General features: G+C 44.5%; 1 protein-coding gene across 1 annotated transcript in view; it reads left to right on the top strand.

Moving 5' to 3' along the window:
* The first annotated feature begins 1770 nt into the window (after positions 1-1770).
* LOC128344011 (C-type lectin domain family 17, member A-like) overlaps positions 1771-27246 on the top strand; it is a 41481-nt gene continuing 16005 nt past the window's right edge. The window contains exons 1-6 of the mRNA XM_053293449.1: positions 1771-1904; positions 8965-9012; positions 15119-15313; positions 16519-16644; positions 21784-21846; positions 23365-23454. Of these exons, the coding sequence (XP_053149424.1) occupies positions 1823-1904; positions 8965-9012; positions 15119-15313; positions 16519-16644; positions 21784-21846; positions 23365-23454 (604 nt within the window). The 5' untranslated portion in view covers positions 1771-1822. The remainder of the gene's footprint in view (positions 1905-8964; positions 9013-15118; positions 15314-16518; positions 16645-21783; positions 21847-23364; positions 23455-27246) is intronic.

Below are 27246 nucleotides of genomic sequence, written 5' to 3'. Positions count from 1 at the left end.
CTAAGGCTTTATGCAGAAGGAACTCCATATTTTCCTCTTTCCCCCTTCCCTCCTTTTTCTTTTGACTCCACCCCCCCCCCCCACAGCATCCCCACTGGGACAAACGTCCAAAAAACAAAACAAAAACGATATCTAGAAGGAATACAACAGAGGGCTCTCCTCTCCTCCACCCTCAGCTAAAAGCTGGGTTACCCTGCTCTGAGCGACTTGGGCTGGAGAGATTTGCATGTGTCCTTACAGTCATACAAATGTGGGTAGCCCAGCTCCTACCCCGATTAATGGTTGTGTGAACCAGCCTACAGAGCTCTTCTCATGATTAATGAGAAGAGTTCCGCGCCAGTCTGAGGGGAGAGCTGGTTACACTTACCCTCCCCACAGATGATCGTCCATGTTTCCCTGGATGGGCGGATTGCCCGCCCAGATGACTGGCAGCTGCTTCCTGCAGCTCCAAGGGTTGGGGTGCCGGGACGTGCCACCACATGTTGCCCCACCCCAGAGCTACAATAATGCACTGTGTGAGTGCGCAGTGCATAATTGGGATCCTCCTCCCCCCCCCACTGAGTGTGTCAGCCGTGGCTCCTTGCTGACACACGAGCAAATAAATGAGGTTAAGGGAGTGCTCAAGAATAATACTCAGAGATGCTCAAGAATCATACTCAGGCTGCAGAACAGTCTTAACACATTCAGGGTCTAATGTTCTGTTCTGTTTGATTTCCTTGCTTGCTTGCTTGTTTTGTATACAGAAACAAATAGGATATAATAACTGTCTTGCTAAAACTTCACCTGTCCTTCCAGTTCAGTCAAAATCCTGGGTTAGATTACCTTGTGTGTTACCCTGAGCAGTCTAAAATTCTGACCTGAATTGAAGAATGGGTTAGTTAGAAGCATCACCTGGAGGTTTTATAGACAGGGCTTTCCCCCTGAATCCACTCCTGATTGGAGTGTACCAGTCCACATATTCGCTGGATTTAACCCGACCTCCCTGCGGGCTATCAGTGACCAGGACAGACAGGGCTTTGTTTTTCTCCAAAGGGAGGCTGCGAATTCTGGCTCAGCCCAAGTTATGTCCGGGGTAAAAAAAAAATCCTCTATTTCTAGCAGCTTTTGAAAAAACCTCCAGGGCTTCTGCTTTCTGGTGTTGATGGAGGTGCTGATGGCTATGCGAATGGTCCATCTTATCCCTCTAATTAAAATGCCTCAAATCTGCTGTGAAGCAGATTCACTCTTCAGATACCCGGAGGCATAGAACCATGCCTGTAAAACCTCATAGGGAGGACTTCTGGGGCTTGCTTGAGCCAGAAGCTCAGCTATGTTCTTGTAGGCTTCCATGTCCACCTCTTGCTGAGCAGTGGAAAGAAGGAAAAGAATAGTGAGCAAGCAGTTCTTGCCTGTTCTCTGAGCGAACTGCCATACTGCAGGTAGGGAGCGATGTTTTCTGGCAGGGTCTTGGGGATGAAGAGCCCAGTTTTTTGGAAGTCATCTTTGATCTTTTGTATCCACTGCTGTTACTGGAGATCTATATTAGGTCTAGATGAACACCTATTCAGTTCCAGTAAGCTTAGTGACAGTTGTGTGAAAACAGTGGCCTCCATCACTTAGTTATACCTGCCTATTGCTGCTGATGGACTGTCACATATATAGCTATGGAGAGTATTTGCATAGTGGTACTCAGAGCGGTCCCACTAAAAGGAGGAACTGAAACAAGGGGCTAATCAAAGTCCTGAGGTGCCATGAGGAGTACAGCAGTGGCACACCTCAGAACGAGTGGAGTTGAAAGGGTGGCACACGTCCTTCCATATTAAAATCCACACAGCCAAGAGGCATGGCTAGAGAAGGGCAATACGGAAACTGGATGCCACTTCCCCAGCTGCCAGATCCCAAGCCAGCACTACAGCAGGTTAAAGGTAAGGTCTAAAATGTGTGACTGGAAAAACCTATGTGGGTGAAAAGAGAGAAGACACAATGGGAGTTAATGTGTGATCCACTTTAGCAGCAGCCTACAGGAATCAAGAAAAAAATTGTTTTCCACTAAGATTCCTACCTCGTTTTTTTTAAAAACTGTCCTTAAAATTGGAAACATCCAGTCCTAGAAATAAGGTTACTGGCTGGTACAGGCCATTTTGAGTGGGATGGTCAGGAGCAGATAATGAGGGGAGAGTAGCCAGTTGACCTTTCCTTTTACTTCTCTGCTCTCAATTGCTCCCACCGGAAGTGGCTTTCCCTGTTCTAGGAGAATCTGTGGGTTATCTTTACATGTTTTTGAATGCACCGTGTAGCTTGGGCTCAAAGAACTAAAAATGTTTCTTTAGACATGATTCAAAAACAAGTTTCAGTTTCACACACAGAGCTGCTTCACACTTAATGGAGCTGCCACAGGCTACAGGCTTCACTACAGTAAACACCTACAATAACAAAAAGGAGAATCATACAGCCTTAAAATTTAGAGATGTGGGTGCTCTAAGAAGTTGTGTTGGACTCTCGCTCCCTATAATGATGTTCAGGGGCGGATTAAGCTTTTTGCCGCCCATAGGCAAAAAGGCTTTTGCTGCCCTTAAACAAAAAAGGTTCGCCTTTTTAAATATAAGGTAAGGGGGGGCGCTCTCCACGCCCACTCGACCCTTGCTGCAGCCACCGCTGCCCAGAGAGGGGCGGCAAAATTTGAGGAGGGGCAAAATTTACTGCTCCTCAGATTTTGCCACTGCAGGCAAATGCCTACTCTGCCTCTCCATTAATCCACCACTGATGATGTATAAACGTAGTGAGGCCATCAGAGTCCAAAATACCTCCAGGATTGTCTGGGAGCCTCCTAGAATTGGCCTCAATCTCCTGGACATTCATAAAAGCAACCCAAGAGGGTCTAAATCTACAACTATTTAAACAGGTTGGACATTTTCACCACACATCCTTTGCCTCTTTCATTCCAGTAGCAATGTGGTTCTCCTTCTTGGTCTGCTGACATGATGACACAAAGTGTGGGAGAGCAAAGGCTGATTTTCCCTCCCTGGCTCTTTCCCACCTGCTATTACTCACTCCTCCTCTTCTCCCTATGGCAACATGGGAAAGACACAGAGGAACTGTGCCTGAGATGGCGGCGGGGTGAGACGGTGGAGTGGGAGAAATAGAATCTACCTAGGAAAAATAGAATCTACGTAGGTCCCAAATGTCTCACAAGTGCAGAATTCTGCCAGTCATTTGTGCCTGTGCCTGTTTTACAGCTGATGCAGAGTGTGGCTCACTGGCTCAGCAGAGGGAATGGGGCCTTTTGTGATAGGGAGTAAGATAAGTGAACTAGCTACTGGTCTCTGAACTTATTTCATGTATTTTGTTACAAAAAGCAGTTCATCTGGGAACTAAAGATCTCTTTGCCCTTTCTTTTGATTACAAATACACACACATGCGCATGCGCACACACATACACAATATACTGTGTGTGTGTGTGTGTGTGTGTGTGTGTGTGTGTGTGTGTGTGTACACATACACGCACACCACACAGCCCACTTCCCTGCCACATGTTGTTGTTGTTGTTGGAACTCAAGGAATGGTTGCAATCAGAGTTGGCAACCATATACAGTGTTCTCTGTACATGTAGGTAGAGGGAGGAATCTGTCACTTTAATGTTGCTTTCCCCACTACATGCATTTATTTAGCCCATCTACAATACCTGGAAAGAGCTCCTAATCACCATATTATTAGCCTGGCATGATGTCTCAGCTGTAGGTAGTTCTGGATGAAGCTGATTATTTAGGTAATTTCCAGTCTGACTTCAAAACTGGTTTTGAGACTGAGACTGCCTGGGACACCCTGTTGTATGACTTCCACCAGAAAATAGATGGAGCGAGCATGACCCTTCTGATTCTCCTGGAGGCTTTACACACATGGCTTTTGGTTCTAATCTACTCCTGAATGGAGTGTGCCAGTCCACATTTTAGCTGCACTCACTCCCAAGTCCCTGTGGGCTATTAGGGATCACTACAGACATGACTTTTTCTCCACCCTGAATCGAGGCTGTGCATTCTGGCTTGGCCCGAAGAATGTCCGGCTTTAAAAAGTCCTCTAGTTTCAGAGGTTCTTGGGGGGGAAACCTGGGACTTCTGTTATGCCTCGCATTTTATCTTGTGATGTGTGGGGTGGCCATGCCAGTAGCTCAGAAGCAGACTGCTCCCCTACACACACAAACACCCCCCCCCCACACACACACTGAACTCTGGTTGCTACTATGCCTAGAGGCTGCTCTCCTCCATGTAACCTGAGCTGATTTGATCAGCTGCATTTTGATTCATGACACAGAGAAAGCAGCACCCTGGACTGGGGATGGGGACATGAGGTGATGAAGGCTCTCACCAGACTTGGTCTTTCGGGAAAGGGCTTTTGACTGTGTGCTTTCTGTTCCGAGCTCCCTCAGGCAGTGCTTCCCTCTCTCTTGTGTTGCTTGGAAACTTTCTTGGGTTTTGTTTGGGCTTTTGTTCTCTTACACTCTCGCTCTCTTTGCCGGGGGCCCTGGGGCTTCGGTGCCTGCCAAAGAGGAGAAGGAAGAGAGAAGCAGGGACTGCGTGCAAGCAGAGTTCGGATGGGGCGGGGAAGGAATTAAGTGCTTTTCCTCTTTTGGCGCTACATCAGTTCGTCTTAGCAGCGCCCTGTGGAAATGATGCCCATTCTGCCGCTGTTGCTGGAGAGCTGGTCTTGTGGTAGCAAGCATGATTTGTCCCCTTAGCTAAGCAGGGTCCATGATCTGTGCCGGCGGGTGCTTTGGTGATTGAGAGACTTGGGTGCCCCAGCCTCCAAATCACTGAAAGGCTTGCCATCATAGATACAACATCCACCTCTTCAGTTGGCCACTGCAGTAACTGGAGATGAGAGCTGGTATTGTGGTAGCAAGCATGACTTGTCCCCATAGCGAAGCAGGGTCTGCCCTGGTTGCATCTGAATGGGAGACTTGATGTGTGAGCACTGCAAGATATTCCCCTCAGGGGATGGAGCCGCTCTGGGAAGAGCAGAAGGTTCCAAGTTCCCTCCCTGGCTTCTCCAAGATAGGACTGAGAGAGATTCCTGCCTGCAACCTTGGAGAAGCCGCTGCCAATCTGTGAAGACAATACTGAGCTAGATCGACCAATGGTCTGACTCAGTATACGGCAGCTTCCTGTGTTCCTGGGTTCCTAGCTCTTGTCTCTGAGTCTGTGGAGAAAGGAGACTTTGAAGGAAGAGCAACTCAAGGGAGCGGGGTGGCAGCTAGCCTGTTGGCAGTCGCTCACAAAGGCAAGGCTTGGCAACGTGTCATGCCGCTCTTCCATAATGAGCTGTCAAACTAACAACAACAGCAGCAGCATGCCCCAGTGGGGTGAGGAAGGGTAGCTTCATGGGGTGGCAGTGGGTAGCAAAGAGACACATGGGGTGGTGCCCATGGCGCTAGCAATCCCTTGCTTGCTGCTCCCTGTATCCCTCCTTGTGTCTGCACCAGAGGCAAATGCTTCACCTTGCCTCTTGCAAGGCCTGCCCCTGGTCCCAGAAGGTGGGGCTGGGCAATTATTGCTATACCATATGGCTGCTGGCCTACAGCATGTTACAGGGATTTTCTTGTCCTCATTCTTTCCCACATCTATATGAAACCACTTAGAGAAGTCATCTGGCAATCTGTCATGTTAATAACACCAGGTTCTGCCTTTCATTTCCCATATCTAATCCCTGGGAGGCAGTGAAAGTCCTGAACTGGTATGTGAAGGTGATGCTGGTTTGAATGAGGGTGAACAAACTGAAACTTAATCTAGATAAGATGGGGGTGTTATTGTTGGTAGATTCTATCGCTCTGAATGGAGGTTTCCAACCTGTCTTAGACTGGACTGCATTCCCTCTGAAAGTTGATAACAGTTCAACATTTGGCAATGCTGCTGGACCCAGCATTGTCCCTGCATGCTCAGGTGATTGCTGTGGCCAGGAGCATCTGTAATACTAGTTTAAAAGGAGAACCTTATTACAGGACTACTACGATTCTTAAGGCCATTCACACAGACCTCACTTTGGAAGGAAACTCTCTCAGAGTAACCACAATAGAACAGAACAGCTAAGTTAAGACACAGAACCTTCTTTTTTTTTTTTTTAAAGATTGTGAGCCCTTTGGGGACAGGGATCCATCTTATCTTATCTTATTTATTTATTATTTCTCTGTGTAAACCGCCCTGAGCCATTTTTGGAAGGGCGGTATAGAAATCGAATGAATGAATGAATGAATGAATGAATGAATAAATAAATAATAACCTTACTAAACAATAAAGCATGGAAGATCAACACCTATTAGTTGTCTCTTACATCTCTGGGTGGCTCACAATAAAATACAAATTATAACACACACAAAAAGGCTAAAACCACAATAATTTAAACAATATTTAAAACTATGAAAACAGTATCTAATTAAAAGCCTGGGTGAACAAATGGGTCTTGAATGAATTTTACAAGTTCTCAGAGATGGGGAGGATCTTATTTTGGCAGGGAGTATACCAGAGCCTCGAGGCAGCAATGGAGAAGGCCTGTCCCTGAGTAGCCACCAAACATACTGGTGGCAACTGCAGACGAACATCCCCTGTTTATATCAATGGGTGGTGGGGTTCATTGCAAAGAAGACATTCTCTTAAATACTCAGGGCCTCAGCTGTTTAAGGCTTTATAGGTTATAAACATCACCTTGTATTTTGTTTGGAAACTTATTGGCAGCCAGTGTAGGTCTCTCAATACTGGAGTGATATTGTCTCCCTAAGATGACCCAGAGACAAACGTGACTGCCGCATTCTGGACCAGCTGCAGTTTCCGGACTATATACAAAGGCAGCCCCACATAGAGTGCATTGCAGTAGACAAGTCTAGAGGTTACCAGTGGATGTACCACTGTTTGAGGTAGTTTATCCCAAGAAACAGACATACAGTAGCTGGTATATCAGCTGAAGCTGATAGAAATCACCTTTTGCTATCGCCTCAACCTGGGAGACCAGGGAGAGGTGTGGGTCCATAAGCACCCCCAGGCTGTGTACCTGTTCCTTCTGGTGAAGCGTGACCCCATCCAGAACAGGTAGATCAAAATAATCTCCCAACCCCACACAATAAGTAACTCCGTCTTCTCTGGATTCAGTCTCAGTTTGTTATCCCTCATCCAGCCAGAGGACTGACTCACTACAGGAAGCACCTGAGGAGTCAAGGCAGGGGTCGTAGAATAAAGGCAAGCAGGGACAGGTAAGGAGACCCTCACTAGCTACCTCTGCTCCGAATGTCCCTAGTGGTCATTAGGATAGTTGGTGTAAAAGGTTGATGCACTGGAACTCCATCTCTAGTAGGTAATATATGAGTAGTATGAGAACCAAATAATCAGCTCTATAGACTGCAACTTAATCTTATGGCAGACATCCAAGGAACCTGACCTTCTTTTTGAAAGAGTTTTCCATATCTCACCCCACAGACGATCAAGCCGTCTGCGATCTGGGTGGCCAGATCTGGGTAGCCAGATCGGCCGCCCACACAACTGCCGGCTCCATCACGGAGCCGGCAGGGGCTGTGGGGATCGGGGGGCCATGTGGCCCCTGAAAATTCCAGAATGCCCCCCGCGAGCATGTGGCGCATTCTGGAGAGACCCCCGAGCCCAGAAGGCTGCTTGCAGGCTCTTGGTCAAGGGTCTACTCGTGTGTTACCGCATGCCACGGCAACACACGAGCAAAAAGAGGAGGTTAACGGAGCGCTCACTCCGTTAACCTCGTCTTAGGGGAGGGGCATTTTTGAGGGCTAGCTGCCGGGAGCTGCGTGGCTCCCATTGCAGCACACAATCGCTGAAAAGCAGGCTAGGCTCCTTTAGCCTGCTTTTGGGTGATCGTGAGAATCGCCTCATTGTCTTATATTTAAGAGAATGATTACATTTAAAAGAGAACTCTTTCTTCACTATGAACCACACTGCCCATTGGGATCATCTGGAGAGGTTCGTCTGCAGTTGCCCCCGGCTCATCTGGTGGCTACTCAGGGACGGGCCTTCTCCGTTGCTGCCCCGAGGCTCTGGAAGACGCTTCCTGCTGAAATAAGAGCCTCCCCATCTCTTATAACTTTTTAAAAGGCAGTCAAGACGCATTTGTTCATCCAGGCTTTTAATTAGATACCATTTTAATAGTTTGATGATTTGTAATAGTTTTAACATTGTTTTAAGTTTTAAATTGTTGTAATGTTTTAAACTTTTTATTTGTTGTTTTTATTGTTTTGTTGTAAACTGCCCAGAGACTTGCGTTTTGGGTGGTATACAAATGTGTTAAATAAATAACACAATAAAATAAAATTACAATCACTGCTGGATCATCTGAGGGGAATCTAGGTGCTCTCCTGCCTTCCCCCTGCCCTCCCTCCCTGGCCCAACAGAAGTTCGTGTGAACAACCTTTCAGAATTTTGTAGGTGTACTTTGCAAAGGGGCTGAACAAACACAGGGGTACAATCTGAAGAATTCAGCAACCCGATACCAGTTGCCTGTCCAAAGATATATGCAATCCATATGCCACTGACAAATTAGTGCAGGAGTTCCCTGCCTTGGCTCCCCAGACGTTGCTGGACTACAACCCCCATCATTCCCAATCGCAATGGCCAAAGGCTCTTCCCAGATTCAGCATTTGTCTGCAGAAGCAAGCCGAAGGACATTGTGGATGAAGATGATGGGAGCTGTAATTCAACAACATCTGGGAACTCAAGGCAGGGAACCCCTGCCATAGTGCCTGCATCTGCAGTCATGATACGCACATGACTGGAATTGGAGATTATGTGCTCAAGCAAGCACATCTTGAAATCAGTGGAGCTGCCTATGATCCCAGATATGAGGAGGAGCATCACAGGGCCCCCTTTCTCCCAGCTTGCTGTTGTTCATGCTGCAGTGAATGCCATTACTTTGCCATTGTCATGACAATGGCAAAAATACCAGTTCCCTGAACACACTCTTTCTTCTTCTTTGTGTCTGCAGGAATCTACATGTTTGCAGAGCCAGCCCCACCCCTTCCTCCCAAATCAGGTAAAACGGTATGGTAACCATCCTTCTCTCCCTCAGGTTCAGTTGTGCTTCAGAACATGGCAGACTCGTGGTCTTCATAAGACTCCTCAGCACTGCTTCAGATTTTTCTTTGCCCACCAACCCGTGTTCTGTAGCTTCTTTGCCTGTGCAATAGAACTATGCATTTCAATCATTCTTCATAAAATACTCTGATTCAGCAATAGAAGTTGTCAGTCCTGTTATCTGGAGATTTTCATAACGAGGCACTCTAGAATATAGTCGATGGTTGACATCCCCATACTAATGCTCCAGTAGTGCAAACATGTTACACAAGAGCAAGGATGTTGCGTTAACTAGTTCTGCGAAGCCGAGAGCTTGTGTTCCAGACTAGCGTTACACCAGTGCTGGCACTGGAGCAAAGACACATCGAACTTCGCCCACCCCTCTCCCAGCCAGCAAGTAGTTCCTTCACTGGCTGGGTGCTTAAGGAACTGCTCAGCAGCTGGGAGAGGGGTAGGTAATGGGTGGTCTGGTGTGCTCTGATGCCAGCCTACCTCTGTGTTGATGTGCTGACCAATGTCAAAAACTGGAAGCACCACACATTGCCCTTTCAGCTGGTGAGTGGGGTTGAGGGAGGGGTTGAGGGAGTGCCAGGGAAGCCCCAGTGGCCCAGCAAGATTCCCCCCTCCCACCCAGAGAGTGGCTATGCTAGTGTAGGAACATTGCTCATCTGTTCACCTACCTGAACTTGCATGTGTGCATCTTTGTTGTGTTAGTGCAGTGTTAATCCAGATATTAACATATATCTTTTTATCTTATACAGAAGTTGTACAGGTGGATGGCCTTTCTCATCATTTGATTGGCTGATTTTGCTCCGACTCCACTTAGCCCTTACACACACACACCCCAACCCTGTCAAATCATTCTCATCCCCATTTGCCTATTTTGAAACTATGGATTTATTAAAGTAACCCATTTTCATATACTTTTTATAAGAAATGAACCAACATACAAAAAGATAACTTGGGCACGGGTGAGAAAGATACAGAGTCAGTATATTACTGTGACAGGACAGCTGAAAAACCAATCAAACAAAAGGAGGAGGGAGGAAGAGCACTTTAACTCCTTGTTCCTGGTGTCTGAGGAACAGAAATTTTGCAGATGTGGATTTGTCAGGCTGTTGCAGAGGTTCTGTGTAATCAATTTCTAAAGGGGCTTGCTGCTTATTTTTCACAAGAAAGATCTGTCACGCACATGATTTATCACACACACAAAAGTGGCAGATGCATAAAATGGGAAGCTTGACAGTATCATGGGGTAGGGTGGGGCAGACCCCTATGTCAAGAGGGAGAGACATTACATTTCAGGAATGTTGCATTGTACATTGAATTTTTTTCCCCCATAAGAAAGAACTGTCACATGTTTTTAAGCTAATGGCAACCACGGGTTCCAAAGATTGACAGGGTCAGGAAAGGATGAGTGCTAAGTGGGAGAGCGCAGAAGCTGCAGATCAAGTGACAAGAAAACAGAATAAAACATAGAATATTTTATATTCTATATAAAAGAATATAATATAGAACAAAAAGAGCTATATAATATACATCTCACTCTTATGTTCAGGAGAAATGGTTCACAGTTCTTCAAATACACCTATGTCATCTTTCTTATTTTGGGGTGAAGATGTTTGCCATCATTTCAGGCCAAGGAGCAAGTTGATAAAAGAAAAAATAGCCGGGCCCTGCAAGCCTGCAATGCTATTTTAGGGCCACAAAGAGGGACACAGCACAGGGGAGCAAAAAGTCTGTTCTGTAGCCTAGAGGCTTTCCCTAATAGGGTACTAACGTAGCCTCCTCCAACTGTTCAAAGAGTGGGTACATGGACCCAAGCACAGGGAAATGCCCCTGTATCAACCCACTCCATAGCCATGCCCCTGCTTTTCCAGGGTTCAGCACTTAAGAACATATGAACATAAGATGACCCAAGGCCCATCTAGTCCAGCATCCTGTTTTGCACAGTGGCCCACCAGATGTCGCAGGAAGCCACAGGCAGGAGTTGAGGTCATGCCCTCTCTCTTGCTGTTACTCCCCTGCAACTGGTACTCACTTGTCTGCAGAGGCAAGCGCTGAACCCAAAAAGAGTTTGGGCCTATTAAAACATTAAACTAATAGATGCTGTACTCGTGCATAGTGTCTAAAACGGGCCAGAAGACTCGCCTCTTGCCCCGTCATTCACCCTCACAGCCTACCACTCACAGTTACTGTGGAGTTCATCTGAAGATGTGAACACCTTATCTGTGCTGGCGAGTGCTTTGGTGATTGAGAGACTTGGGTGTCCCAGCCTCCAAATCACTGAAAGGCTTGCCATCATAGATACAACATTCACCTCTTCAGTTGGCTGCTGCAGTAACTGGAGAGGAGAGCTGGTCTTGAGGTAGCAAGCAGGACTTGTCCCCTTAGCTAAGCAGTGTCCACTCTGTTTGCATATGAATGGGAGACTTGAAGTGTGAGCACTGTAAGATATTCCCCTCAGGGGATGGAGCCGCTCTGGGAAGAGCACAAGGTTTCAAGTTCCCTCCCTGGCAGCATCTCCAAGATAGGCCTGAGAGAGATTTCTGCCTGCAACTTTGGAGAAGCCACTGCCAGTCTGTGGAAACAATACTGAGCTAGATAGACCAATGGTCTGACTCCGTATATGGCAACTTCCTATGTTCCTAGGTTTCTACCCATGAGTGACGAGCTGTGAGGGTAAGTGATGCGGTTGGGGTGCAACTTCCTGCCCCATTCTAGATGCTGTATGTGAGTACAGTGTCTTTTAGTTTAACATCTGAAAAAGGCTAGTTTCTTTCTGGTATTTGGAACACTGGGTAGCCAACGCTCCAAATCATGGGGAGATATTCTGCCCCAGTTCAGCACTTGCCTTTGCAGACAAATCCTGAATACAGGGAGAGGAAAGGTCGTGGCCACAGAGTGTGTTAGTCCTGGAGGGTGGGGCAAGCCAGTGCACTCTCATTGTCTCTGTACCTGGGTGTGCTCCACCACTGTTTGAACAATTGAAGAGTATTCTGTACTTATTAGGAGGAGGCATGTTCACATCAACCCAGGCATCTGCCACGTGTCACTCTTGCAAATCTATGCCCAGCACTGGGTTTGTGTGGCAGGAGGGCCAATTCACAGTACTGGGAGAATAAACTGATTTATTCCTCTTACAACACAACCGGCTTTAAATCCCTGCTTGCTGCAGTAGTGAATCCCAGTGAAAGAGAAAGCTCTGGGGCTGCACCGTAATGCAGGTATACCACTGTGACAGGCAAGACAGTCATTTTGTTGTTCTAATGCAAGGCATACTGGGATAACTGCTGCTGAAGAGATAATTTTCTAAACCAATTTGGCAGAGGCGTATCTAGGGAAAATAGCCCGTAGGGCAAGCACTAAAATTGCGCCCCCTGTCCCCATAATATCAGCTGAAAAATACAAATCAAGCTTGTTAATCTTTTAATATTTCGAAAACTACTTTAGCAGTGGACGTAGCCAGACCAAAAAATGCTGGAAAATGACAAATTTCAGTATGCTGGGGCTCATGAAATACCCAAATACTATGTGGAGGTGTACTTGGGAAACTAAACAGAAGTGCCTGTCTAATTCTCTACTATGCATTGTAGCATCACTGTTACATAAGTTTTAAAAATAAATGGAGAATTTGACTTTTCCCAGATTCTCTGAAAATAATTAAAGGATATGCAGAGTAAACTGTGTCACTGCTTGGAATATATTCTAGTATTTCAGAAAAACAGTTAAAATGAGAGAAAGAGAACAAGAAACTCCCAGTGGGCCTTAATACTAAGGATTTCACACTGATTCAAAGACAAACTCACCATTAATAGCCATATTATTAAGACATCACATTTAACTCACTTCTCACAAGAAGCAAAGTAAGAGCAAATGAATACAATCCTAGCTCATAAGCTTCAGCTCAGTATTCACAAGCCCTGATTCTCTGTACATAGTGCTAAACTGAATATGTGTACAGTGACTTATATTACATTTCTAATTTTTTTTACCTGTAGCCCCTTTGGAGGGGCTTCCGAAAGTCCGTGGGGGGGTCTACAAAGGTTCCCCCTCCCCCCTCTGGCCTCTAGGGCCTCACAGGGACCATTTGAGCACATGCAGGGGCCATTTTTTAAAAAAAAATCCCCCAAATGGCTGCTGAAAACAAAATGGCCACCGCACATGCTCGAATGGCCTCTGTGGGGCCTGGCGTGGCCTGGGGCCTCACAGAGGCCATTTGAGCATGCATGGTGGCCATTTTATTTTCAGTGGCCTTTTAAAAAATAATAATAATTTTTAAAAATGGAGCCCCCCTTCAAGTGGCGCCCAGGGCATGTGCCCTGACTGCCCCACTCTAGATACGCCCCTGCAATTTGGTAAATGAAGAAAAGAATGGCTTTTGAGAAAAAGAAAAAGAAGCCACATGATTTTGCAAAATTACTCTCTGGCAGAGACTTATGGTCAGTTCCAACATTACTCTTCCATCAGTGTAAAGACCAGTTAGGGAACAGGGTAAACAAGAAGTCTTCCTCAGAAAGGTCAAATGAGTTTTTGGCATATAGAATGTGGACCTTGTAGGGGCAGAGCAAGCCATATTTTGTGGCTAGTATTTTGCTCTGCTCTTGTGGTCTAGCTTCAGTCACTTCCTTTAAGCCAACTCTGGAAAATAAGTATAAAGAACTTATCACGTGCTACCTAACGCACAACTATCACTATAGGGCAGATGCCAGCCCACCACAGCAGCAATTACTAAAAATGGTACACATAGCTGAGAAAGGGAGTGTCCATAGGCCAGAATTAATGAGACCATTCTGAGGTTTGGACCTTCAACAAGGACTTAGTCCACGGACAATTGATTTGCTGTCCCGTCATCTGTGCTATGGGATGATAGCTGCTGCTGCTGCTCTTCTTGCAAGATATCCATTTGGGACAACATCTGACTTTATGGCTTCTGGCTTCATGGCAGGGGTATAGCTATAATTGAGCGGATGGGTTCAAAGAACCTGGAATTCCAAGCTCCTGAGGGGCCCCCAGCTCCACCCCTCCCTATTTTCTTCATTATCTCTCTTTCTCTGAGGGGCTGCTTGGGGAGAGGAGCTAACACCCCTGCTTCATGGCCAAATCTAATCATAGAGGAGGGCTTGTAGCCCCGCCCTCTCCTCTTGCCCTGCCCCCCTGCTTGAGGCAGGAAATACAGAACTAGAGCCTCCCAACATATGGCTGTTCAGCCTCTGCTCAAAGACCTCCAGCAACAGAGCCTACCCTGCCCCAGGTAATTGGTCCCACTGTTGAACTGCTCTTAACATTAAAATGTTTCTCCTAATGTTCACCCAAAATTTACCCTCCTGTAACATAAGCCCGTTAGATCTAATCCTGCTCTCTGGGGAAGCAGAGAACAAGACTTTACCCTTCAGGTATTTGAAAGATGCTATCATGTTTTAAATCAAAATCTAACCTAAACATAACCAGCTCCTTCAAACTTTTCTCATAGAGCTTGTTTTCTAGTTCTCTGACCATCTTTGTTTCCCTCCTTCAAACCTGTTCACATTTGTCTACATTCTTCCTAAAGTGTGATGCCTGTTATCAGATGATGTCTGAGAATAGTGAAATGATTATTTCTTCTTTCAACCTTGGATTCTATTAACACAGCCTAAACTCTCATTTTTTGCAGCTGCCTCACAATGCTGATTCAAATTCAACTTGTGATTGACTGTGATTCCAAGTTCCTTTTCCTATGTAGCAGTGCCATGCTAGATTATGCCCATCTTGAACATTTGACTATTTTTCCATAAGTGCAGGATTTTATGTTTGTCCCTTAGCATTTGTGCTTATCAGTTGTGATATTGTATACAAAAGCAGGCTTCACCGACTGGCAGCAAATTTAAAACTACTTTTCTGAAACTACTACTACAACTACTACAATATTTATATACCGCTTGTCAACCAAACTGCTCAAAGCGGTTTACTAATGGAGTCATGTGGGATTTGTTGCAAACTGGTTTGACTCAGAAGGAACCAGTACAAATGTCACAACAGCACATTTGTACAAATTGAGGCAGAATTAATGCTTTTCTTTTGTTTAGGTTCGGCCAGTAGTTTTGATGATGAGGATGAGGAGGATCGTAATGATTATGAGGATGGTATTGATTATGATAATGATTATGATGATGCGGGTTTTGTGACTTCCGTGGCTCCTGAAACTGAAAGCATGCCCTCGGGTGTGAAAGAAATACAAGACATGGAAGAGCAGAAAGATGCAGGAACCACCAACATTACTAGTGAGTCTTATTTAGTCTGCCTGACCATAGTAGTCATTGCTAAAACTTTTCATTAAGCACTACAGCTCACTTGGTTATTAATGGGTAATATAATAGAACATGTGTTCTTATAGAACATATAACATATTATATTATATTAATATTTATTATAAGTACTTCTTATTCTTCCTCTATCATTCACTTTTACAAGTCCTGAATTATTTTACACAAACACAACATCAGTATGAAACAGAGGTAAACCTAGGTAATTTTGGAGCCTGGACCTAAAGGACTTTGGAGACCACCTCCCGCCCCCGCTGCAAGTGAAGCATCATTTTTTAACATGCAGGTTCTTGAGGGCACAAACCACACCACCCAGGACAGACTAAAGAGGATTTGGGGGCCCCCAGGGGGTGTGGAGGCCCTGGACTTTGGCCCCCAAGTCCAGGGGTAAAAGCACTTCTGATATGAAGTCATTCAGGTGTTCTCACTTTGTTTTTAAGAGGCCCATTGAGTGTGTGGCTCATACTATTTCTGACCCATTTTTGACTACATGGGAGATCCCATGTTGTTTCTTTCCAGCACTCAGTGTGTGCTGTTCTATAGTAATGGATTTTATGTGTCCATTCAGCAGTTTGCTGGTTGGTTTATTTGTCTATTACAATAGTGACAGCTTTGAAAACAGAAAGTTATTTGTAGAAAGCCATATTTTATTTGAAATGCCCAATGAGTCAACACTTATTTCCCCTTTGCATCACTCGTTTCACTGAATTCCCCCCTTTCTTTGTCCTCTCTGTTAAAAGGACTGGAATGCTGATAAATAGTGTCTTTGGGAGAGGGGACTGCCATCGGCTCCTCAGTACAGGGGGAAAGGGCTGCACCCCTTTATACTTTTTTTTAATTGGGACTGTGGCAGGGGCAAAGCGTTAAAGCCCCCATACACCATAGTCCCAACCTGGATCCCACCCCCCCGGCCCCCAGACTGTCATTTATCAAACCAGAAAACAATCAGGTCCCATGATCCAATTAATGTAACTTGTAGTTTGGCCCTGAGTTGGGTGGTGCTATGTGGAGGGCTTCGCTATAGCAGAGGCAGCTTGTTCATTTGAAATCCAGTTTCCAGACACCTGATCCCACACCCTAGTTATTCCTTGTTCTCTCTCATGACATTATTTGGCAAATGAGAAGAGATCCCTTCCACTAATCTTCTCTTCTGTCTTCTACAGCTCCTTTTATCAACAAGTCTGCAGAAAGGAAAGACAGTAGAAGACTGCTAATAGTCATTCTTTATGTCCTGGTCACCATGTCCTTTGCAATGTGGACTGGTCTCCTCTCCTTGATCCTGGTGAAGTGTGAGTGATACTCCTCTGTCAAAACTGAGGCAGACTTGTGGATCTGTATGTGATTGGCGGCTTGGGACTAAGGAAAAGGTGGAACTTACTACAAAGATGATGATGCCTAACTTATATAGGGGGCTGTGTCTCTGGGAGCATCTGCTCTTTTTCCAGCTGTGTTATGAGAGCCAGCCTTTCCCAGGGCACACCATGGTTGTTGTTCTTTATTAGGCTGAGATAATATATTGAATCAGATCTTTAGACTAGCTACATAACTATTAAGGGAATGGTGCTCAGGATTGTTTGTGGATGATTGTTTGTAGGCGGTGACAAAAGGAATTGTTGCCATGTCCCAAGCATGAAAGAGAGACAAAATGATAATTTAGTTTAAATGCTATTTCTCAATCACATTTTTAAAATGTAGATTTCCAGAAAAATTTCTGGACATAGTTTCTGATAGTCTAAGATTAAAAATAAATAAATCTGAAAGCTGAAATTACCAAACAGTTTGCCTTCCAAGCCCTTCTGAACTAGAGGGAATGGGTGAGAAGTACACCCTAGTGCAGGGTTGTATGACTTTGGCTCTTCTGCAGATGTTGGACTACAACTCCGATAATAATTGACTATTGGCCACTTAGTCTGGGGATGTAAGCCAAAAAATGGTAAGGGGTCAAAGTTGTGCAACTCTGCCCTAGTGGCATTGCATCTGCTGTGTTCAGTGAAACAGCTTGCATTGTTCCCTGAAAGATCTATGGGATAAGCCTTCCCCAGCTGAAGTCTATTTGGTTTAAGGGTCACGAGATGATCCACAAGGAGCATGTAGTTCAAAGCAAAGGGTTTGGTGGGGGTATTTTTTGGCAGCAGAGAGTAGAAAATTACCTTTTTGTATCATTTCCCTTTTTGTAGATTCAGCACTATCAGAGGTGCTAAAGGCCCTAAACCTAAGCTACTTGAAGATGCTAAGGACTGGTAGGCATTGTGGTTCTTTAATGTCTTTGAAAGACCAGTGACTGCCTGAGGTTTTGTGTTCTTAACTTGCACACCCCAGCCACAATGCATTCCTTAGAACCTTTAGTAGTGCTGCCACCACCCTTTTTCCAGAGGGAGCCTTTGTCCTGGAGTCTCTTAAGCTCTCTATGGCTGATTCCTTCTGTCATCACTGAACAGGCTAAGAGCACTCCACGATAGTAGCTAGACAGGTGGCTTGGGAACACAGTAGACAAAAAACACGAGAGCTTCCAAAACCACATACTGAGCACTAGATCTTTCTTTATAAGAGATTATTTTTTAAAACTGCAGGAACTGGGAAGAAAGAGAATCAGGTAGATATTGGAAAATAACATAAAATGTGTTTCTAACTCCTAACACTTAGTCTAAGAGTCTAGTTGACCTCCTTACTGAAAGGCATTCTTGTCAAAGTAGTTGTTAATGGAACTGTTGCAGAGTGATTGGCGAACACCCCTAAATGTGTTTGGGCTTTGTGTGGGGAATTAGCAAGCTGGGGTGGAGCAGTTCCATGTCAGAATAATTTTTGTGCAAAATTCTGGTCCCGGGGAAATAAACTGACAGAGTTGAAAGTTTTATTTGAGGGTTTAGGAGTACAGCGGAATAAGAAAGTTGATTAAAGCAATATTACTACTAAAAATACTTTACAGAGATTAACCAGATGACTTACAAAGAGGGAATTTAGCTTAGTGTCTGAATTAAATTACTTCCAGGCTGGCTAGAGTAAAGAAGGCTGTAGAGAAACAGGTTTTCATATTTAAGAAACAGCAGAGATAGTGAGAGCCCAGAGGGGTGCAATGGTTATCATACAACCTCATCCTTCCGTTTAGTGGTGATTGTACCCTCGTGAGTCAGGCGCAACCAAAGGACCTCTTTCCTCAAGAATGGGACCAGGCAGCAGCAGAGAACCAAAAGCAGTTGAGGGGTTAGGCAGCAAGGATAAATCCAAAATATGTCTGTTTTCATGCAGCCAGCTTCTTGTAGCTGGGTATATTGGGCCAGCAAGGAAGGCCAGTCTTGAGGCTGGACGTGTGAATGGCACGAAGAGCAAGACACGGCCTGGTGTTATGGTGGATGTCAAGTCTATCGCCCATACAGTGGGCGACTCCATGGTGCAGAGACCAAATTAAGCACACTGGTTCAAGAATCCAGAGCCAGTTATAGACCAACATGGACCCTGAGGCAAAATACCAGCTGCTGCTCTTCCTGAGGAGGGAAATTCCAGTGGATCTCAAAAGGATCCATTGTCTTTGCTTGCTGTGCTTGAGTAAAACACAATGGTATGAATGGCCAAGAACAACCTGTATGTAAATGGACTGAACTAATGTCCAAGGACAGTATGTGTCAGGCCGGAAGGACTCAGTAAACTAATCAGTAATTTTAATGAGAACACCTGAATTCCTATTGCCCACTTAGCTCATTTGTGATGGGGAAGGGAGTTCTGTTCACAGTGTCTTATCCAGCTTTCCTGATGAGGTGATTAGCGTTAGCTTGTTTGAGGCAGCTGCAGATGACGAGGAAGTAAAGGGACAATCTTCAGACAGAGAAACCTTGAAAGTGGAGTTAATTCGAAAGCTAGCTCGGGTCTGCTTAGACATTCCCTAATATAGGGAAAGGTGCAAGGCTAATCCCCTTTCAATTTGCTTGGTAGCTGGTGAATCTGGGGGCGATCGTCCCACAGCCTGCCAAGTGACCAGTCTCCATATGCCAACAAACAAGAAATGGGGCGCCCACAATCCCGTGAGGCTCCCGAGCATGTTAAGAGTGGGAGCTACAAGCCTGTAGTCTCAGACATAAGCAGAAAGGCTTCTGGGAGCCCACAGAATGGCAGTGCTGGCAACATAGTATAGCATAAAGTTGGAAAAGCAGCTGACAAAAGCATAGGCAAGTGAGACAAATTTTAAGCATCACTTCAGGAAGAGTACCTGAAAGGAGGAGTGCCTTACCCTCCACTCAGCGAGATTCCAGTAGGCAGGATGACAGCCCTTTAACCAATGGTGACATCCCCTGTAGGACTGGGAGCCTTTAGAGCTCACAGACATTGAATTCAAGGAGATTTAAAGTAACACCACCCCACACACATGAGATAGTATGTTATCCATTCAGGAGAGAGCTCGAGTTCCCCTGTGCTAGACAGGCATAGATGACTGGAGAGGTGTGAGATTCTGCAGGAGATGGGCCCAGTGAGGACATGAAATACTCGTTGCAGTGTTATGGTGGAACCTCCCATAATGCGTTCTCTTTCTCCACAAAGCCATTCCCCATCTGAAGTCTATTTGGTTTAAGGGCCATGGGATGATCCGCAAGGAGCCTGTAGTTCAAAGCAGTTTCTATTGACAGCAGGGAATAGAAAATTACTTTTTTGTATTTGAAATTTTTTTTGTATTTGAAAATTTTGTATTTGTATTTTTTGTATTTGAAAATTACTTTTTTTTGTAGATTCAGCACTATCAGAGGAGCTAAAGGCCCTAAACCTGAGCCACTTGAAGATGCTAAAGACTGGTAGGCATTGTGGTTCTTTAATATGTGCATGTCTTTGAAAGACCACTGATTGACTGAGGTTTTATGCACTTAACTTGCACACCCCAGCCACAATCCACTCCTTAGAACCCTTAGTAGTGCTGCCACCACCCTCTTTCCAGAGGGAGCCTTTGTCCTGGAGTCCCTTAACCTCTCCTTGGTTGATTCCCTCTGTCACCACTGAGCAGGCTAAGTCCACCCCACCATAGAGCCTAGACGAGTGGCTGGGCACGCAGGAGGCAAAAAACCCAAGAGCTTCCAAAACCACATACCGAGCACTAGATATTTCTTTATAAGAGATTGTTTGAATAAACTACAGGAACTGGGAAGAAAGGGAATCAGGTAGGTATTGGAAAATACCATAAAATCTTTTTCTAACTCTTAACAATCTGAGTCTAGTTGACACCCTTACAGAAAAGCATTCTTGTCAAAGTAGTATAGCATACAGTTGGAAAAGCAGCTGACAAAAACAGGCATGTGAGATAAATTTTAATCCTCACTTCAGGAAGAGCATCTAAAAGGAGAAGTGCCTCACCCTCTAGTCAGCGAGAGTCCACATGGGCAGGATGACAGCCCCTTAACCAACGAACAGGTGACATTGCCTGTGGAACTGGGAGTCTTCAGGTCTGTCACACACTGAACTTTAGGTCTCACACACTTTAGGTCTCTCACACACTTAAAATTAATTTAATTTTAATTTTAATAATTTTTAAAACTTGTTTTAATAATTATTTTATTTTATTGTTTTATTGACATGTATTTTAATTTGTGACTTCTAAATATTTTAAATTTTGTACACTGCCTAGAGATTTACATATCAGGCAATATAAAAATATGATAGATAGGTAGATAGGTAGAATAAGAAGATGTAAAGAAACTCCACCCCCACATGAGATAGAATGTGGTCCATACAGGAGAGATGTCCATTTCCCCTGTGGACAGGCGCAGATGATTAAGATGTGTATGTTGGGGTTTGTGGTTATTTAGCAAAGCACCAAGGAAGCTACCACTCCAGTTCCAGAATGCAGAGTTTAGTTGTTGCAGCTATTTAAGTAACATGCATGGAGATCACTGTAGAGTCTAAACTAAATTGATTTATTGATGAAGTACATTTGAGATAGGAAAGAGCTATCCTATCTATCAGCTACATAATGGATAGGTAGGGAGAGTGAGAGATGTTTCCATCTTCTCTCTAAGAGGAAAGGAAGAGGACAGACTCACTACAGGAAGGACCTGAGGAATCAAGGCAGGGGTCATGGAGTAGAGGAAAGCAGGGACAAGTAAGGAGACCCTCACTAGCTATCTCTACTCCCAATGCACCTAATGGTCATTAGGACAGTTGGTGCAAAAGGTCGATGCACTGCAACTCCATCTCCAACAGTGTGAGATCCTGCAGCAGATGAGCCCAGTGAGGGCCTGAAATACTTGTTCCAGAGTTATAGTGGAACTTCCTATAATGCTCTCTGTTTCTCCACAAAACTCTTCCCCATCTGAAGTCTATTTGGTTTAAGGGTCACAGGGTGATCTGCAAGGAGCAGGTAGTTCAAAGCAAAGTGTCTTTTGACAGCAGGGAATAGAAAATCACATTTTTGTATATTTATTTATTTATTTATTTATTTATTTATTTGGTAGATTCAGCACTATCAGAGGAGCTAAAGGCCCTAAACTTGAGCCACTTGGAGATGCTAAGGACTGGTAGGTATTGCGGTTCTTTAATAAGTGCATGTCTTTGAAAGACCAGTGACTTGGATGAGGGTGGCAGTGGGGATGGGAGTGCTCTTGGAGACCCTAATTAGGGCATATTCAGCAATGGGAAATGTTTTATCTCTTTCCACAGAGCCTGTTGAAATGGTAATTTATGTGGAAATGGTAAAATATGGCCCATCCTATGCACATGCATAGGATGGGGCATATATATTACTATTTCACATATATGCACTAGTTTGATCATGTGCTTGTATGCCCTAATGCCATCTATGATTTTACATGTGATCTTTAGCGGAATGAAGAACCCTAACCATAATGGTTGTAGTAATACATAAAGAATAGCTGAGGAACATAGAAGGATCTATATCAAGGCCACATAGTCAAAAAGCATGCAATCTCTGCTGATAATATATACGAATGTCAGAGTGAAGTGGTAAAGGAAAATGAATCTAGCCTTAGTCTCCTAAGAAGAAGGCCTAATTGATTCTAGAATATGAAGGATGATTTACTCAGAGAGCAGTTCCTTCATCAAATCAGTGTCTTCACAAGAGCTCTTTGGATGCATGCCGTTTAAAGCTTCAGTAAGGTGTGAATAAATATCTTTGGATCTGAGTTCTTTACTCTGGCGTCACCATTAATAGTCAGAATGCTTTTGTACTATCGACTCAAGACTATGAGGTTGTTCTTATGAGCAGCCAATACTGGGCGAGGGCAGCTAAGCCTGGGCTTGGCTGCCTGTGAGAATCTTTGGGAGGTGTGTGCCTTCTGGCAGTGCCTTGGCTGCAAACCCAGCTAAGAAGCCAGGCTCTTAAACGAGGTTGAGGGAGCGAGTCAACTGACACCCTTAAGTCAGTTTACTTGCCTGCGTGTAAGCACCGTCTGTTTCCTCCATAAACAGGGAGGTCGAGTTAAATCCAGCGAATATGTGGACTGGCACACTCCAATCAGGAGTGGATTTTGGGGGGAAAGCCCTGTCTCCAGGGGCAGCCTCAGGGGGCGTAACTATAATAGGGCAAGGGGATACAGTTGTCTGGGGGCCCACTGCCTTGGGGGAGGCAGAGGCAAGTCACATGACTGACTCCCCCAGCTGCACACCCACCTGGGCTTGCTCCAGTTGTATTCATCCTCCGAAATGGATGTGAGTGTTAAGACCTGGAGCTACCAGAACAACATACCTTTCTCTAGTACCATTAAATGACTTGCATCGCCCACAATTTACAAAAACTTTTTAAAAATAATGTAGGATGATGTTCTATTGTGGCACATAGGAGATAGATATAGATATAGATATAGATATAGATATAGACAAACACACACATATTACTATGCTTTTTGTTACCACTATTCAGCCTTGTTTAAGATTTCTTTACTTCATGAGCTGAGCTTCAGTGAGGGGGGGGGGCATTTTAAAATCTTGTCTCTGGGCCCACTCCAACCTTGCTACGCCCCTGGGCAGCCTGATACCTTTTGGTGTATATGAGCATTTTGATTTGATTTGTCTTTCAGTAAAGGAGGATCTGGGTTTTATACAAACAACACAACATATCCTTGAAAGATCTATAAAGCAAAACTTCAATGAACTTCAGGACATCACCGGTAAGCCACTCACTGTCAAGCTTCTATATCTGGATTGTTTCTTACAGCTTGATGGTGTTGCAGGAGGATCAGGTGACCACCTTTCCAGCCTTGAGGCCTCCTGTAAGATCTTGTGTAGTATTTACACAGAATAACTTCGGGCAGAGCTCTTAACAAAGCATTTTTATTGAGCAACCAACACACTAAGCAAAGATAGCAGATACAACAGCTTGACAGTTTCCACGTTTTCTAGCAGCCAGAAACCTAACTGCAGATTCACTAAACATTTCAAACTTCTCTAGCAATTATCACTCCCTTTAAGAGTGCTGCTTATACCAGACAAAGTACACAGGAAGATGGCTATGAACCATCAGGAGGGTGTCCAGTCATAAGTCAAGTCTCTTGGGTGGTTTGTGTCTCTGCTCTGGATAGCACTGGCCCCCTTCCTGTACACAAACCTGCGAACCAGCAAGTTCAGTGCAGTTGTCTGGCTGCAAGGCTTCAGAATAAAGCGTGTGTTTGCTGCTATGAGTTTTTGGTGCAGCTGTACTGGACGCTGCTTCCTCCTGATGCACTGCTGAAGGAAACTCAAAAGTTCTGAACACATTGGTTTGGCAGTCCATGTTGGTGCCACCACGGAGTCCTGCAGCCGATTAATATGGCGGTGCCAAATCACGCCTGGAGAGACCTGAACAGTATATGACAAGGGATCTGTTTGGCTATGGATAAGCACTGGACACCGTTTGTTTGGTCCCCTGTAGTCATGTGCCATCACAGTCCAGCAGCTGTAAAATGGTGCTAGGAGAGGATCATCTCTAAACTTGTAGCCCTTGAGTGTGGCTTCGTGCCCATGGGCCAAAACTGGATCCCTCTTAGTTTCTTGTTCAATCACATTACGAGTCAGTCGGGCACACTCAGTCTGGAAGAGGTTAACATAATGAACAGATGTCCTGTGCTGCCGCTCAGGCATTACTGGCAGATGTTAGAGGCCATCTGTATTTGCATGTGCTGCTGTCCTTTTATTTTCAATATCATAAGTGTAGCCTGCTAAGAAACGGGCCCAGCACTGCATCCAAGCTGCGATGCTCAAAGAAATGTCATTCTAAGGATTCAGTATCAAAACTAGAGGCTGGTGGTCAGTGATGAGATTGAATGTCCTGCCATAGAACTACTGGTTGAATTTCTTCACACCCCATATAAGACTTAAGGCTTCTTTGTCTATTTGTGCGCAGTTATGTTCTGTTGCTGACAAAGATCTGGAGGCAAATGCTATTGGCTTTTCTTGCTAGTCAGGCACCATATGAAAAATATTACTGCCTCTATTCTATGTAGTGAAGCTTCACATGCCAATTTAATGGGCCAAGATGGTTCAAAATGCATAAGCATGTTGTCCGATGTGACCAACATCTTTGCATGTAAGAAGGTTGCTTCACAGTACTGTGACCAGACCCACTTTTTACTTTTCTGTGGAAGTAATACAGTTGCTAAGTTTGGCACAAATTGGCCGTAATAATTAACATTCCACAGAATGATCTAAGTTGTGACACATTTTGAGGTTATGGGGCTTCCAATACTGCTTGGATTTTCTCTGAAGACTTATGTAAGTCTTGTGCATCTCTAATGTGACCATAGTATGTAACTGGCTCCTTAAAACATTCATATTTTTTGTGGTTGGTGTTGTGAACCAAGCCTGATTTGTATACTAGATATGCTATGGAGCTAGCATATGAAATTAGGCTTGTTTTACCAGTGTCACAAAGTGACCAGTTCTTTATACAGTGACCATGTACAGTCTGGGCACAAAGGTAGAAAGAAGACCAAAACACTCCCAAAATAATTCAATGGGCTTTATTATAGAAAGTTGCTCATCAGGATAAAATTCAAACAGGTCATCCAAATTAAACATGTTTCTGATTCAAGGTGTAGCGCAATGTGCCTAGCTATCATATGTGTGTGCAATCAATAATTACAGCTGTCTAATAAATCCTACTAAAACATTTAGAGAGAAACAGAGATAGAGAAGAAGGAAGGGAGGGCTTAGGAAAGGAATGACCGTGATTAGTACTGAGGAGGGAAGGTGGGAGCAAGCTGGGCTGTGCGTTGAATAGGCATCTCACCAGGTTCATGAAGAAGGCTTCAAAGTACTTGTTCATTGCTAGGACTTGGGAGCGATGCAGGCTTCAGCTGGGAAAAGGCTGGTGCTGGATTTCACAGACAGAGTCAGCCCTTGATTCTTCGCCCTGTGGCAAGACTCACCGAGCAGCCTCTTGTCTGCAGGTTCCAAGTCTCTGCTAGCTGCTCAGCTAGACAGCAGCACTTGGGATATGCACATGAGCAAGTATTGCTTGTTAGGCAAAGATTGCTAGTTCTCTGTTCAGTAAGCTCAATTCTTATAGTTGTTTCTTCCTTTGATCTCCATAGAGTCTACTCAAAATATCACCCTCCTTCCTGGATCACAAAAGGTGTTAATTGCTGTTCCCCTCTGGATATTGTCTTTTAATTATTAATATTAGTTCAGGATATTAGCTCAGTCCAGGGTGATCTGGATCCCATCTTCTTTTTGGGCAGAGTATTGTCCCAAAGCAAATCTGCATTTTTGAGCTTGCAAATGGGCCTCTTCTTTTGTCCCCAGATTGACGCTGGTCCCTTGAGAGTGTTAAAAGGTGTTAGCAAAGAAGAATCAAAGCTATAGGTGTGAGACAGCAATTAAATCATTTTCTTTTGTGTGCATCTACCTAGAGTGGAATTTCTAAATACACAGCAAGCGGTAATAACAATACTTTTAATTCTACATAGCAAATATCTCTCAGAGAGAGACAGGATTATCCCCTTTGGGCAAAGCAGAGCAATTCCAATGATTAACATAGACTTTTTGTAGGAGGAAATGTGAGCTCAGTTCCTAGCTTCCCCCAAAGACATTACCGGAAAGAAAGCTCAGGCAACTTTTGGGAGTTTAATAATTTTACTCCATTTGAATTCTGGTTGCAAGGAGTTCAGTAGTACTGGCAAGTATGAGCCCAACCTGGCCCGCTGGGCTAAGAGTTGGTGCCCAGCTCATTCAGCATGAATGAGCTGGGCACCAACATATCAAAATTGCTAGTGTGTGTAAATCTTCCTGCCATGCATCTGTAAAGGCATTCCATAGTGATAGCATTTGGATATATATGAAACAGGAAACCAAGCCTGGCCATTGTGTCTCTTGATTACCCATTTCACAAACATTGAGAAACAATGCTGGATTGCCTCTTCCTTCACAGAGCAATTACCATCAGTCCAGAGGCAATTCATGAGACCTGGGTATGATGTACTGGTCAGTTCATCTGAATTCACGGATTAATTGATTCCTTAATAAAATGGAATCAGACACAGGCCTGGATTCCACATAATTCTGGTTTGGTAACCCTGGGTCCAATGTTGGAGTTAGGGTGTCTACAACATTGGCACATAATCCATACACTTCTACACTCTTCTAAATGGTTTCAGTACCGTTTGCAGGATTGTCATATGTTCTTTCTCACTTTCACCTGTCACAATAATATCAAACAGATAGCAGTTTTCTCAGAATACCTTGGAAGATTTGGTCTATTGCTCTTTACCAAATAGCAGGGCCTGACACAATGCCAAATACAAGTCAGTTATACCAGTATAGACCTTTCAGAGTATTAATGGTGAGGTATGCCTTGGAATCTTCCTCTACTTCCAATTGCAAGAAGGCCAGCTACAGATCAATCTTGCTGAATGGTTTTCCTCCAGATAGTGCTACAGATGTGTCCTCAGTTCGTGGGAATTGATATTTCTCCACATTCAGGAGAG

The sequence above is a fragment of the Hemicordylus capensis genome, chromosome 2 (genome assembly GCF_027244095.1).
Source record: "Hemicordylus capensis ecotype Gifberg chromosome 2, rHemCap1.1.pri, whole genome shotgun sequence".
Lineage (NCBI taxonomy): Eukaryota > Metazoa > Chordata > Lepidosauria > Squamata > Cordylidae > Hemicordylus > Hemicordylus capensis.
This window is presented reverse-complemented; position numbering and strand designations above follow the sequence as displayed.